At 37.7% G+C, this 15,132-nt stretch overlaps 1 protein-coding gene and 1 long non-coding RNA gene across 2 annotated transcripts; one reads left to right on the top strand and one right to left on the bottom strand.

The window, feature by feature from the left end:
- The first annotated feature begins 4,159 nt into the window (after positions 1–4,159).
- Positions 4,160–14,105, top strand: tmem88bl (transmembrane protein 88b-like). Its single transcript, XM_008409782.3, has 3 exons — positions 4,160–4,365; positions 5,674–5,968; positions 12,816–14,105. Exons 2-3 carry the CDS (start codon positions 5,675–5,677, stop codon positions 13,041–13,043), a joined length of 522 nt encoding a protein of 173 aa, XP_008408004.1. The 5' UTR covers positions 4,160–4,365; position 5,674; the 3' UTR covers positions 13,044–14,105.
- Positions 4,430–12,899, bottom strand: LOC103465168 (uncharacterized). Its single transcript, XR_014087596.1, has 2 exons — positions 12,759–12,899; positions 4,430–6,006 (listed from the first exon to the last, which is right to left on the bottom strand). It is a non-coding gene; the product is annotated as an uncharacterized LOC103465168 (long non-coding RNA).
- Positions 14,106–15,132: the final 1,027 nt, after the last annotated feature.

Here is a 15,132-nt window from a genome sequence, read left to right as displayed (position 1 = left end):
CCGTCTCCTGTCTTCTGTTCATATAAATTAATCAGAGTCGTCTCCAGCCTGGGAAACTCTGCAAGTCTGATTTTTGGGTTTTACAAATTTGTACAAAATATCTTCAAATTTTGAAGATATATTGTATCTTCAAATTTCAAATAAATATCTTCAAATAAGAAATATCAATACTTATGTATTGAAAAAGAACATATGAAATTTGAAGATATTTTGTATTTTTATACTTTATTCCAATCCTGTTGTCTTGTTGTGCAAACATTGTGTCCTTTCTTCCTTCTGTTCTTCCCTCTGTCTTATTTTTTCCTGAGTCCTGCTTCCATATTTCCTTCCTTTCTTTTTTTGCCTTGTATCTGTCAGTCTTGCTTTCTTGCATGGTATCCTTTCTTTACTTCCTTTATGTCCTTCTTCACATCCTTTCCTTCTTTACCTTGTATCTGTCTGTCCTTTCTTAGTATCCTGCCTTACTTCTACCTTGTTTTCTTTCTTTGTATCGTTCTTTCCTTTCTTCTTCTCTTGCTTCTTTACCCTCTAGTCTTTCCCTCCTTTTATCCTTACACCACCTCTCGTTTCTGTCCTTCCTTTCTAGCTTCCTACCTTCCTTGACTCCATTTGTCCTATCTTGTGTCCTCTGTTCTTCTTTACTCTCACTCATTCCTCTCTACCTTGTGTCTTTTGCTTTTTTCCATTTGAAGAATGTTTTATTTTATGAGTCCCCAAATCTTATAGGTTAGAAGGTCTCCTTGCCATCACCCTAATCTTTAGCTCCTCCAACTTCCAGTTTGGACTCTGGATGTGGCTCTTCAAAACATTAATGTTACATTTAGTCATTAAAAACATATTAAAGGTAAATGATTACGTTAAGGCTAAATGTGAAGGAGCACAAACAATTCCAGGCTGTGTGAGGTTTACCCTCAATTCCCCTTCAAAAACAAAGCTGTGTTTCTGTTTGGCACAAAGTCTTAGCGCCTTTGATCAACAAACCTCCAGCTACGGGCAGACATTTTATAGATGCACAGAAGAGCTGCATGATGGGAAGGCAGCAGGCTGTTTACGGCTTCGTTTGTTTGAATCCGATCCGTCTGCCTCGAAGGTAAATTTCATGTTTTGGGGTCGAGATGAAAGCTTTTGCCCAGTTTTTGCTTGTTTATACATTTTCATTTAGGCAACTGAATTTAAAGAGCTTGTTTAAAATTTATGTCCCAAAGTCCCTTCATGCCAGCTGTATGTGTTTTGTGTAAAAGAACAATCTGAGCGACTTTTGTTGATGATCAGTACGGTTAGAAATTGTTCATCTTTTGTCTTGCTATGAAAAACAGACTGCAGTGCTTTTTACTGGAGATTTGTGTGACGGGGCACGAGGAATGTGAGCATAAGACTGACATCACACCGTCATGAACGCGAAGGATTCTTCAAGAATGACTGTTATCATGAAGTAACGTTCAGTAAATTACGACACTTTTAACGGAAAGTTGCATTAAAGTCCATTAAAAGTGTCAACTTTGCATTAGAAATGTAATTTCTCAAATGACACTTCATGAAGCCGTTTTAAGTCAGGAACATAAGTTTACAAAGGGCAAAAGAAAAATCTCTCTTTTGTTAAAGATTACCATAGTTATTTATTTTCTTACATTAATATTCACTTATTTGTGCCAAGTTAAATATAGTTTTTGATTTATGGTTTTATGTTGCGTTTGCTAATTTTGTATTTTTTGTTCCTTTTTTATGTTGTGTCTTCCTCGTGCAGCAGGTTTAGGTTACTACACCACTATTTATTTAAGCTTTTTGACTGCAGGTCCATTTTTGTCCGAGTTCAGTTAACCACAGTTGAGTTGGGCCCTAAACAATGTCAAATATTATTTTATTTATTTTGCACTGGAGTATTTTTGACATTATTAAATTGATTCCCCCCCCCCTCCCCACACGCACTTGGAGAACACTGGGCATCAGCCGAAACACTTCATCCTTTCTTTAAGATATGGTGGTGGCAGCATCATGCTGTGGAGTTGCTTTCCTTAAAGCAGAAGAATATGTAAATGTAACAACACAATCAAGTAACTGTAATCCTTTGAAATTGGTCTCTGTCTCTTTAAGAAGCTCCCACTTTGTCTGACACAGCAATATTTCTCTGTTTACAAACGTTTTGAGAAGTAGATCATATGATAAACTCAGCAGATGCGCAGTTCCACCAGGTGTTTGCTAATTGCTGCTGGCTAGTCTGAAGGAGCTGAGAGAATGATGTATGATGTAAAGCTAAGACAAATTGCATTGCTGCCTTTTTAAGTAGAGATGGGGAGGGTTTTCAGAGGTGAAGCAATGAATTTGTTGCTCCTATAAATTAAACACTGTAATTGGTACAGCATTTTTCATATTATTTATGTTTGTACAATTATTTTCTTTCTCCATCAAGAACCATTTTCCTGAATGTCCACCTCTTCTATTCAACACTGAAAGCAAAATGTTTTAATGTGTGTTTCAAGTTCGATGGATGGTTTCCTTTAAGCCGCTCTGTACTTTGTGTGCTCCTTGTCACTGGCGTAAGATGAATTACCACGGTAACGGGATGTTGTGAAGCTAATGGATGGTGAGTGGCCTAATGCATGTCTGAAGGCAGAGTGACAGAGTCAAAGGCAGATAAACACAAGGTCTCAGAGCAGCAAGGGCAACATGTTCAGCTTTCTCAAGTGGAATATCACTGAAAATTCACATCAGTAAGGAAACAACCAGAAATCATTAGTGAATAAACTCCTATAAACCAAATTCTTCCCTTTAAAAAGTTCCCAAATGGTCCAGCAGGTGTCTCTGGTGAGAATATCTACAGGTTTTTATAACTTATCTTCAGTCACCTTATCTACAACATCTTCTCTTGTTCCTTATCTTACGATCTGTTGTTCCTGTCTCTCTCTTTTCCTCACTCTGCTCCCGCGTCCTCTCACGTCTGTCTCTTCTTCTGTGTAATTAAATTTGATCAGCAAAAGGTTGGCTGTCTGACTGCACTGGAAAGCAAATCAATCATGCAGTTATCTCACCCCAGCACATGTTGACAATGTTTTCAGGACCATGAGGCCCAGCGTGCCGAGAGAGGAATTAAGAAGGACATTTCTCAACACATTGCAGCTTTTTGTTGCATTTTATATGGCTGAATTCATTGTTGCGTTTAAACTGCAACTCTGTTTCTGAAAAAGATGTCTAGACTTTTATATTAATTCATTTTATTAATTGGAATACACAAAACACATATTTCTGCACTTATGACCCTGCAGTCTGAGCTCATATTGCTGTTATAGCTGCTTGTTTACAGAAGATTTATGTTTATAAAGGCTAGCTTGTTATAATTTGACCAGACGGCAACATTTGAATGTTCTTGTTTTGCTTTAAAGGGGGTGCATCAAGTAAAACACACTTATATCATGTTTTCATGCAGGTGTGTCAAACTCATTTTTCTTAAAGGTTCTCAAATAACTGTTTGTTCCAGCACATACTGATAAAACTCATCAACAATCTGCAAAAACATAAGTAGCTGTCAATGATTACTTCTGAAATCAAATAATATTAAACATACTGATGTCATTTGGTATTATATGGATAAAAACTGCTTTGATTTAACTGATGCAAAGTCATTTTTAAGCACAAAACTGTTTCTTAAAGCGTCTATTAATGTGAGGGCCAAAAAAATAAAGCTATAGAGCCGGATTTGGCCCCCGAGCCTTGAGTTTGACACATGCGTCATAATGTTATTCTCTCATCAAGAGCAGGAGCTTCTTAAAGAGACAGAAATCAATTTCAAAGACAGTAAAATTTCTTTTAAAGTTATTTTTGACATATTCAGTGTTTTTATAACAACTGAAGCTATAAAATGACTCCATAAGCCAGAAAAATAAACAATACTACCCCTTTAACTAATTAAATCTTGTCCTAGAGGTTTTTTTGTGTGTTTGTTTTAACTTGTACCATTCAGGTCATGGGCCACATAAAATCTTTCCAAGTGCTGCAAAAGGTACGGGAGCCTCAGTTTGATCTCCCCTACTTTAAACATTGTTCTATGTTTCCCGATGATTTTCCAAAGTGACTGGAAAAAAAAAATTCCCCGAAAAAGTGCGACTAAATCGTAGCAAAAAGGCACGTGCTGTTTTAAACAAGCAGCCTGAACGTGCGCGCTCCGGAGCATCGCTCCCGGGAACGCGCAGCGGAAGCGAGCAGCAGCATCTCTCCAGCAGCGCAGGGTTCAAGTCACAGGCGCTGCAGTTTGTTCAAAGCCGCGCCAGAAACAACAAGAGTTTATTTTAAACAGGAATAAAAAATAAAAACCTGCGCGACGATCAGAGGAGGAGAGACAGAAACAGAGAGCGGCGGGATTTACTGAGCGAGGTGAGCGACATTTAACCGCCATGTGTTATTATTATGATTCAGCTGGAAAAGAAAAGATTTTAAAAAAAAACATAAAATATGCGTGACTTTATGCCATCTAGATTTTACATTTTGCCATGTGTGCCTGGCCAAAACGGAGGGGTCTGCTTAAAACTATAGAAATATTTCTGATTAAATATGGAATCTGTAGAATACGAGGTTAATGAATTACTAAAATAATCTATTGGAGAAATGTACAAATTTTATATTTAGAAAACTAATTATGTAGAAAGATAGCAGCTATAGAACTTGGTAAATGGTTTATTCCCTTCTTTCTTACATATTTTAATTATTGTATTTATGTAATAGAAAAACACAAATTAGCATAAATTTGACTTGTATTCAGTCTCCTTGAGTGGGCCTGTTTCAATAACAAATTTAACAGGAATATTGTTATTTTGAGGCCATTTTGAAGTAATATAATGGTAATGGCACCATAATGCAAGAACACACTGTAAAAAAATCAATAAACTTTAAATAATAATGAACATTTAACACTGGAACTGGAAGAAACTTTAAATATCTAAAACAAACAAAACAGAAACAACAAATTAAATTAATTATGTTCTTCTAAAACAGGGCTGGCTCAGACCAAACACCAGACTGAAGACTTTTATCATTTTTAGAAAGAGAGAAAAATGGAAACTATTGAGCTTGTATTGAGCTTGTTTTCATTTATCAAACGATTAATTGATTTATTGCGACATGTCTAGTCCTGAGTCAATACTTCCACTGCAGCTTTCCACACCTGGAGACTGATTAAATGGATGGCAGTTGTAAGGAGACATTTTTAAGCTCTGGACTTTGACTAGGCCATTCCAACACATGAATACACTTTAATTGAAGTCAGTGGTGACCAAACATTTTTGCACGGGGGGTCAAAACTGACAAACTTCAACTATTGGTGAGCTTCAACATTCATTAAATCAAAATGTAAACTTAAAAAAAAAAAAAATTTTGTGTTACCTGCTCAACAGTAGACGTCATTTCTATGAAATCTGAATATTGTCAAAGATTCAAAACATAAAAAGAGCTTCAGACTGTCGCCTTTTTAAAAGAAAAACAGACAATTTCATCACCTGTTTTCTGTTTTGTTGGCCAAATGCTGGACTCCGGGTCGGGGGCCACAAACGGCCCCCAGGCCACACTTTGGACACCCCTGATCTAAACATCTGACTGTCCTGAATGATTTTTCATAGCAGTCCTTTGTTTCGGTCTCCATGGTGAACAACATGCTCAGTAAGGGGTACCGTCGGTTCTGCCTCCCAGGATGTGTGGTGTGGATGTGGACCTGGATGACGGCGGCTCAGCGGATGAGGAGAAGGAGGAGGAGTTCTGGGTGGGGGACGCCGTGAAGATGCTGCCCCCGCCGGTGGCGCACAGCGATGGCAGCGCGTGGGGTGGCCGCAGGGGCGCGTGCGGCTCGGCGGCCTGCGGGGCGGTTCTGGTCCTGTGGAACCTGTGCGTGGTGTCGGCTGGCGCTCTTCTGCTGGCGCTGGTCTTCTGTGTGGTGCTTCTGCCTGCGGCGCTGCTGCTGTACGCCGGCTTCCTCTGCCACTCCAGAGTGAGTCCTGACCGATGTGTTCACTTCCTGTTGATTCTCTGCAGGAGAGAAGAGAACGACCACTCTGACCCAAACTCATCCACTCAGAGAACGACCACTCTGACCCAAACTCATCCACTCAGAGAACGACCACTCTGACCCAAACTCATCCACTCAGAGAATGACCACTCTGACCCAAACTCATCCTTCATTTATTTATTATCATCTGTCCTTCATTAGTGTCCTTCCTTCATCCTTTCCTTGACTCCTTTTCTGTGTCCTTCATCCTTTCCTTGACTCCTTTTCTGTGTCCTTCATCCTTTCCTTGACTCCTCTCTAGTGTCCTTCAACCTTTCCTTGACTCCTTTTCTGTGTCCTTCATCCTTTCCTTGACTCCTTTTCTGTGTCCTTCATCCTTTCCTTGACTCCTTTTCTGTGTCCTTCATCCTTTCCTTGACTCCTTTTCTGTGTCCTTCATCCTTTCCTTGACTCCTTTTCTGTGTCCTTCATCCTTTCCTTGACTCCTCTCTTGTGTCCTTCAACCTTTCCTTGACTCCTTTTCTGTCCTTCATCCTTTCCTTGACTCATTTTCTGTGTCCTTCATCCTTTCCTTGACTCATTTTCTGTGTCCTTCATCCTTTCCTCGACTCCTCTCTTGTGTCCTTCAACCTTTCCTTGACTCCTCTCTTGTGTCCTTCATCCTTTCCTTGACTCTATTCTTGTGTCCTTCATCCTTTCCTTGACTCCTCTCTTGTGTCCTTCATCCTTTCCTTGACTCTATTCTTGTGTCCTTCATCCTTTCCTTGACTCCCCTCTTGTCTCCTTCCTTCCTCCATCTCGTCTCCTTTCTGATGTTTCATGCTTCTTTAGTTTTCTGTGCATCAGTAAATATTTACAAAATGCATCATTTTTATTTTATGTTAACATGAGAAAAACATTGAATCTCTTTCAGACAGCTGGCCAGCAGTGTGCAGAAACAGGTGGGGGAGGGGCAGTGCTGTGAAATAACTGAAGAAATTTCTGTTGCTCCAGGATTTCCTCTGTTGTCTAATCTAGACATGAAAATGCTAAGTTAAAGGAATATTTTGTATCTTTAAACCTTTTAAAACCTCAGAAACAACCAGCCTGAGCAGAAAGAAGCCGCTATTTGATTATGAATCAAACTGCATCATATCTTCACTTTGAAACAACCGCTGGATTAATTTTTTATTTCAGTAAAGTTGCAGTCAAAACGTTGGTGCGCTCATTAGCTGTAGAGAAATAAGGAAAGTTTAAAAGATCATAAATATTTGTCCCATCAAAATTGTTTTGCTGCTGCTGGAAAAATTAAACATTTTACTACTTAATTGAATATTTTACTAGCCTTTGATTTTTCAGAATGAAATCAATACGATGCTGCTAATACACAACGTTGTGGATGAACATTAAGTTAAATCGCCCTCAGTGGTTTATTTTTATTCTGTTCCTGCACTGGAGTCGTTTTTCATGATTCCTGCTTCTGAACATCGTTAAACATCGGGTTAAGATCCGTTCTTCTTTCTAATAACACTTTGCTTTGTTTTAAGTCTTTCTGCTGAAGCATCAAAGGAAATGTCCTGTTGAAAATATCTAAACTTTCAACTTCTGTCACCATTTCTTTTATCTAATTATGGCAAAAGTGGGAAATTACACTTTGCTAAAATTGTTTATTTTAGTTTCTCTTCCTCGATCTATGTCTTTATGTGTTTGAAAGCCTGTGTGTTTTCTAACATTTATATATGTAGATATTTTACATAAAGCATGACTGTTTGGTTCATTTGTCTAAAACCATCAGAAATAAGACAGTAGCAACTTTTCTGTCTGGTAATGTATTTAAAAATGGCCAAATACAATCAGTCAGGAACCTCATTCCAGCTGCGAGGCACGGTGGTGGAAGTGTCATGGTTTGGGGTTACTTGCTGCAGCAGCACTTGACCGTGATTTAAATAAATTTTTAGATGAGACTCGATAAAATACGAGAGGAAAAACCAGAACAAACCAATAAATCTATCAAGAAATGGTTGATATGGAAGGGATTGTCCTAGTCAAAGCCCATATTATGATCCCATTAAAGTTCTGTGGGGCGAATTTAAGCTGAAATACGGTGTAGGGTGTCCTACATTTTTCCTCATCTCGAAATGTTTCAGTCTATTTTAGACATTTAGCAAAACCTGGTTTATTTTGCTTAAGAGGAAATAAATATATTTATTTTCCAGAGATATAAAAAACTGGATTGAATTAGTGACATTTTCTTCTTAAAGAACAGAATATTTACTGGGGTGTTTTACATTTTATACATGACTGCACTTGTAACTCAGCATGAAGTCATTATAAAAACATAATTGCCAACCTTTCAAAGGGAATATTGCAGCTTTAATACATAAAATTAATAATTATACAATTATAAGCCTAAAAGATGCTGAAATATTTTAATTAAACCATTTTCCACCTCAATGTCTGACTCTTGGCAGAACAGAGGTTCTGGCAGAGCCAAAACTTTCATTTAAATCTAATTTAACATCTTCAGAGAGAACGGGCAACGCCTCAGATCCACCCGCACATGTCTGGACCCGACCGGCACCGCCATCCACATTAAAACAGGCCCAGCAGGGAGTCTGCACTCATTACCCGCTTCATGGGGAGCCGGGTCATGCTTCACAGGAAGCAGCATGTGCAGGAATCTGTGGAGATGAAATCAGCTCTGCAGAAACACGGCACACAAATAAACCCAACAGAAAAATCAATTCAGACGTTTATCAGCCTCAAACTTTTACCTTCACGCATGTTGAGCCACTTTTTACAACAACATGTCTTCTAACATCTTTGAAATAATGTATTTATAATACATAGAAAAACATCAGGGAGCGCTTGGATTTAAATTTCAACATTCACTTTGGTCGTTTATGGTTGGAGCAAAAGACATATGAAGTTAATTTAGGGGGGAAAAAAACAGGAAATCTTTCAGATATAAAATAATTTCTGGGCAGAAATGCAAAAATAAAACTGAAAGGTTCAGCTGCTCTGCAGACCAGAGTCAGAAATAAACTTAAACGGACGATTTATAAATATATTTTAAAGGTTATTACTGATCATATTTCCCTTCGCAGACGCAGAATAATGTCACGACACAGTGTTGTTTAAACTCACTCAGACTGTGAAATGTTAATATTCGAACCTCTGGCAGATTTAAATGTTAAATTATTGTTATTCAAACAAGAATGCAATTTATAGTTGAAAATGCAAGAAGTATTTTCAGAAATATTAAGAAGACAACATTCAAAGGATATCAATGAATAAATAACTAAATAAATAAGTGTCTACTTTTATATTTTAACAACAAATGGAACCAAGTAATAAACCACCAAACAGCTTTTCATATGTTTCCACTGGTATGTTTGACCATTTTTTACGATGAGCTCCAAGTTTTTAAGTCTGGAGAGACTCCTAACCATCACCCTAATCAGATTGAAGTCAAATTACATTAAATTTAAAATCTGCCATGGAATATATCTGTGGCTTTATGCGTCGCTCCAGTGTAATAACAGTCATCGTTCACACACATAAACTCAACAATAGTTAACTTATTAACACCTGGTTTATTAATCTTTCTACAAACTCTCTGCAATATGACATCTATCTGAACTGTTACTGATAACACCTTCAAAAAATACGAACTATCCCTTTAACTGTAACCCTACCACTCAGGTCAACATTGGAGGAGATCTGGAGCTAGAACGTTTTGTCAAATCATGAAGCATGTTTAGAGAGAGAACTGAACGAAAACAACGTGAAAATGTCCAGAAACCAACTCTGAGAATATCTTCTCTATGCCACAGTGATTAATGGCAGACATTATGAAATAAAAACACACGCAGTCAGAAAAAACGAGCACACTAATGTCCTCTCAGATGATCATTACGGAAAAATCTGGAGGTATGCTGGGCAAATTATCCCTCCATTGCAGAAGAGAGGAAAACCACTCAACTGCCTGCACAATCTAAATACTTACTTAGCTCACGTTTACATATTAAATAACTGTCTCATGTATTTTTAATGAGGAGCAAAGATAATTAGCACAAACTCCCTGCCATCTGACAAAAGGCTGCCCTTATTTTCTGCTTACTAGGTTACAGCTACTCGTCTTCGCTTCCAAAATCAACAACATGTCTTCCCCAAATTGTCCAAATATTTGCATGCAGCTGCAGAAAAATGTTCACAAATCATTTACGAAGAGGAATCTGCTCTGTTCATGCACACTTCGACTTGTTTACCCCGGCTGGAAGTTCAGGCATGTAAGCCCGTAGAGAAGACGTTCTGCTAGCAGACGACCAGCCGTCAGGGTTTTTGGCAGAAATATGAACCTGATGACACATCCAGCATGAGGGAAACCATTAAAGAGACTTTCTGGATTTAAGCACGAGCAACAAACGTGCAAAAAAAAAAAAACATCACAAACTTCAATTTATGCTGGTAGGATTTTATGGCTCTACCAACACAAAGCAGCACAAAATATTTAAAAATAAGTTTATTCTGCCTTTCCTGAGTTAATATTTTTTTATTTTAGCTACAGCTGAAGACTGTTTTCCTGAGACAGTCTCAAAATGCAACTTAAGAACAGAAAGTTTTAGATTTATTGTTAAAAGTTTTAAAGTAAATGCTTGTAGGATCTACAACATGATCTTTGTTAGAAGTTTAACAATTAGGATAAAAAATAAACAGTTTTATTGAGGTCTCTGCAGCTCCACCAGAGCCTCCTGCCTGCTTTTCTCAGTGTAGGTGAACAACACTGTGTGGGTGTGTTTGCTGTACACTGTAAAAAGAGAACAGGTGATCCAACTTAAGTATATTGTGTTAATTGGTCACTAATAATCAAATTAAGTTGACCAAAGTTAGTTTGTTGGAGGGGGAGTATCAGATAAAATAATTTTTTGATCTTTACATCATGTTATAATGTTATTATCTCAACAAAAAGATACCTGGAATGTTGACTTGATTCACTCTGCTCAACTCCTTCAGACTAGCCAGCAGGAATTAGCAAGCACCTGGTGGAACTGTGCACCTGCTGAGCTCATTAAGGAGCTACTTCCCAGTGCAGCGCTGGTAAAATGTTGTTAAAGGGTCAACAGAGGAGCGAGGTTGTGATGACTTCCTGTAGGTGGAGTTTCAGAAAGAGTGGGAGTTTCTTAAAGAGACAGAGGCCCAATTTCAAGGCAATAAATGTCCAAGTCATATTTGATATACAGGTCTGGAAAAAAATTAATGACATTCTTTTCCATCTTAATTTTTTCCAGAGCTGTATTTAGCACTTTTATAACAACTGAATAATTACTTGACTATGCTATAAAAAGGCATTATGCACCTGGGAAACACGTAATACTGCTGTAATATGTTGATTAATTTGTCAAATTAAATAAATGCAAATAAAGTAAGTTTGACAAACTTCATTCTATGACCTTTTCTTTTAAGTTCCAGTTGCATTTTCTTATTTTCAGATAGGATAAACTTTCCTTTTTCTGATGATATGAAACCTTGGGTTATCAATTTATAATCCAAATCTGCTTTGAATAAATCGACATTTGGTTTGGGGGTATCATAACACTCTGCAGATGACTATATGCACTTTGGTTTGTGAGGGTGTACTCTTTCAGGACTTTAAAAAGTATAGGCTCGCAAAGGCACAGTCTTCATCATTAAGATGGAAAAGAATGTCAGCTTAAACTGAAGCAAACATTTGCAGACAGCATCAGTCGGCAGGCTTTTTGTTCTGTTGACAGAGAGAGTCGGTAAGAAGACAAAGCTCTCTGATTTGGTGCCAGCAGCAGCTGAGCTCAGACAGGTGGGCAGCGTGCTCACCAAAAGCACAGAGCGCATTTCAGAGAACACTAAATGTAAGGCACAACTGTTTGCCAGCGTGTTTACTTGAGGCGAAGCTGCATTTGGATAAAAACGACTTAGAAAAGGAAATGATTAAGCAGCAGGCGGATTACTCTGTGTGCGGAGCCCTGACATGTATGATTGCGTCTGCGCTTCTGTAAAATTGTGCAAAAATATCAACCAGTTACCACTAAAAACTTTCTTTAAACCATTTCATTCATTCATCCATATTTTCTCTAGTTTATCTTTTTTCTGTTTCTGTTCTCTTTGTAAGCAGTAATGCAAGAAGACGGTTCTAACTACAGGGATATACTTTAGCGTTAGCTTCTGCTAAACTCCATGTTGGTAAAGCGCTTTAATGTTAGCTTCCGCTAAACTATGTTTGCATAGCGCTTCAATGTTAGCTTCCACTAAACTCCATGTTGGTATAATGCTTTAGCATTAGCTTCCTCTAAACTCAATGTTGGTATAATGCATTATACCAACATTGAGTTGGTAAAATGCTCTGTGTGCGTAGGCCTGACATGTATGATTGCGTACATAGAGTTTAGAGGAAGCTAAAGCATTAGCTTCCTCTAAACTCAATGTTGGTATAATGCTTTAGCATTAGCTTCCTCTAAACTCAATGTTGGTATAATGCTTTAGCATTAGCTCCCACTAAACTCCATGTTGGTATAATGCTTTAGCATTAGCTTCCACTAAACTCCATGTTGTATAGTGCTTTAGCATTAGCTCCCACTAAACTCCATGTTGTATAGTGCTTTAGCATTAGCTCCCACTAAACTCCATGTTGTATAGTGCTTTAGCATTAGCTTCCTCTAATGTTATTCCACGTTAGCACTTGGAGGAAGCAAACATTTTTCCATGGCCGGGGACCCTCTGTATGAAGCAAAGTGTAGAAGAAGAGGCTGGTTTTTACCTCTGTATGTTAAAGTCCAGGACTTCTCTTTCTCCACTCTCCGTTTTGTCCTTCCAGGTCCTCGACGCCCCGGCAGCTGTCTGCCGCTACCTCGACGACAACAGCTGCTCCGCCCTCATCATCCTGGGCTTCGTGATGATGTCGCCCCTCGTAGTTTTGGCGGCGGCGGTTTTCTGCGGGTTGCTGAGGAAGTTCCGGCTCCTTCTCCTCCTCCAGCCGCTCTCCAGGGCGCGGTACCGAGGGAGGCTGCTGGACTGGGTGGGAAGAGTCCAGGCCTGGGTGTGACGGGCGAGGCTCAGGGTTGGTGTGCGCAGAATGAGGAGTTGAATGGTAAAAAGAGTGAGAGACGACAATAAAATATTCAATTTCCAGAGTAAACAATCTGACAGTGATTAGAATCATTTTCGGCTCTAAATAAGCACATTGTTTTCACCTAGTGTCAGTGGTTATATTATTTTTGAATATTAGTTCTGTTTAAAAAATATTATTTTATTTCTGTTTGTTTTTATTTTTCATATTATTCTGCAGTGTTTGTACATGTAGATTAAATTTGCGGTGTTTTGAGATGTGCTTTATTATTAATTCATTTGACGCTATAACAAATGGAGACGGTGTATTTGAGCCATTGTAGATAGAAAATATGAGTTAATTTTCGCCCCCCACCCAGCCCACAAAAGACTGACATTTTCTAGAAAACAAAATAGACATTTCTGAGTTTTCAAAAGTCTAAACTTGTCAACTTTTGAAACTCAGAAAATTTCCAAAAGTTGAAAATGTTTGATTTTTGAAACTCAGAAATTTACAAGCTTTTGAGATTAATCTCAAAATCTTTTGTTTTTTATTGCAAATTTTTGACTTTTCAAGCTTAGCAAAGTTCTTGTTTTTTCTAGAAAGGTTTTTTTGTATTAATCTAAAATTTTTAAAGTTTTTTGGAGGAAATGTATTCCTTTTTTCCCTGTTCACAATGGCCCAAATATGCTGTCGTAGAAAAGAGCTCTATCCAAAGGTAAAGTTATAAATCCCACTATTTAATTAAAATAACAACCCTCCCGACCCCACTGAGGGACAAGGGTGCAAGAAAATGGATGGATAATTAAAATAACCAGTCAGTTTATCAATAACTAGCAGTAAAACCTCTGAGTGCTGATGTTTTTAACGGTTGCATGTTCATATGTAAAACATTAAAGGAAACAATGTCAGTTCCTATTTTCCATGTGTTTAAAACAAATCTGTACCACAGTCTGCCTTCTAATAGCTTAATTTAGTCCCATTTCTACAAAAAGATCATGTATAAAGAACTCAAAAGAAAATTCAAATATAAACCTATAAATAAATAGATAAATCCTCTGCTATATTCGTCATTTATGAATTAAGTCTGTTGAGTCTGCAGCAACACAAACTACTTGTTAAAGTAGTAAACTACTTGTTAAATCATTTTGTCATTCAAACTCACCAGTTTCCATTCCACTGATCTCGTCCCACGATCTACAAGCCTGTTCATTTTCTGAACTTTACATCAGATTCTCTGGTTTTTCTGTTTTTTCAGTGCCTAAGCTTCAGTTTATTCAGTTCCTCTTCTCTTTTCACACTTTTGACTAAAGAGACTCACATTCTCTTGCCTGGCTGCAGCTTTTCAGAGTTTAAATTATTTTCAAGTCCAACCTACTGTCTTCTTTTCTACACAGTAACGACATGTGTAGCAGAAAGAAATGTGTTTCTGTTCACAGACTTCCAGGATGCTGCTGATTATTTATGGCGGGTCAGACAGCGCTACTCATTAAATTTGTACCTTTAGGACATATTGCTCTATTCATTCACAAGAAAAGCACCTTTTCATTCTGCTGTCTGAAAAATTACATAATGAACACTGTTTATATCATTTTGTTTTAAATTAAGTGATTGTGTGATTTATTAGAAAACAGGATTGTTTCTGAGTTTACTGCAGCAGCTCCGACACAAATATTAAAATCAACAAATATTGAAATCAACATGCTTTTATGGTCTGAAGTATTTCTTTTGATTAACTTTTTTTATTGTTGCTGGGTTTTCTGAATGTCTGACAAAATACAAGCAGAATCCACTTTAAATCCTATATGTAATTTTTGAAAATTGGTTGTTATTTGCTTCCTTCAGCAAAGTTTTATTTTAGAAAATGTTGACAAAAACAACAAGTCTGAGGGAGAATAAGTTTTAACAACAGATGGGAGTTTTAGCTACAGTCATTAACAAATATAAAGCTAGAAAGTAGGAAGTAAAATTTAAAGAGTCAGAGTTAATTAGTAAAGTTGCTCAGTTGTTGTTGGTGTAAACTTTGAAGGAGGTAAATGAGTAATGGATAATTTCCTGGCATTTTGAAAGTTTAATTTACAGATCT

The sequence above is a fragment of the Poecilia reticulata genome, chromosome 5 (genome assembly GCF_904066995.2).
Source record: "Poecilia reticulata chromosome 5, P_reticulata-male-v2, whole genome shotgun sequence".
In the NCBI taxonomy this organism is placed as follows: domain Eukaryota; kingdom Metazoa; phylum Chordata; class Actinopteri; order Cyprinodontiformes; family Poeciliidae; genus Poecilia; species Poecilia reticulata.
Note: the sequence above shows the minus strand (reverse complement) of the source record. Positions and strands in the feature narration are given on the sequence as shown.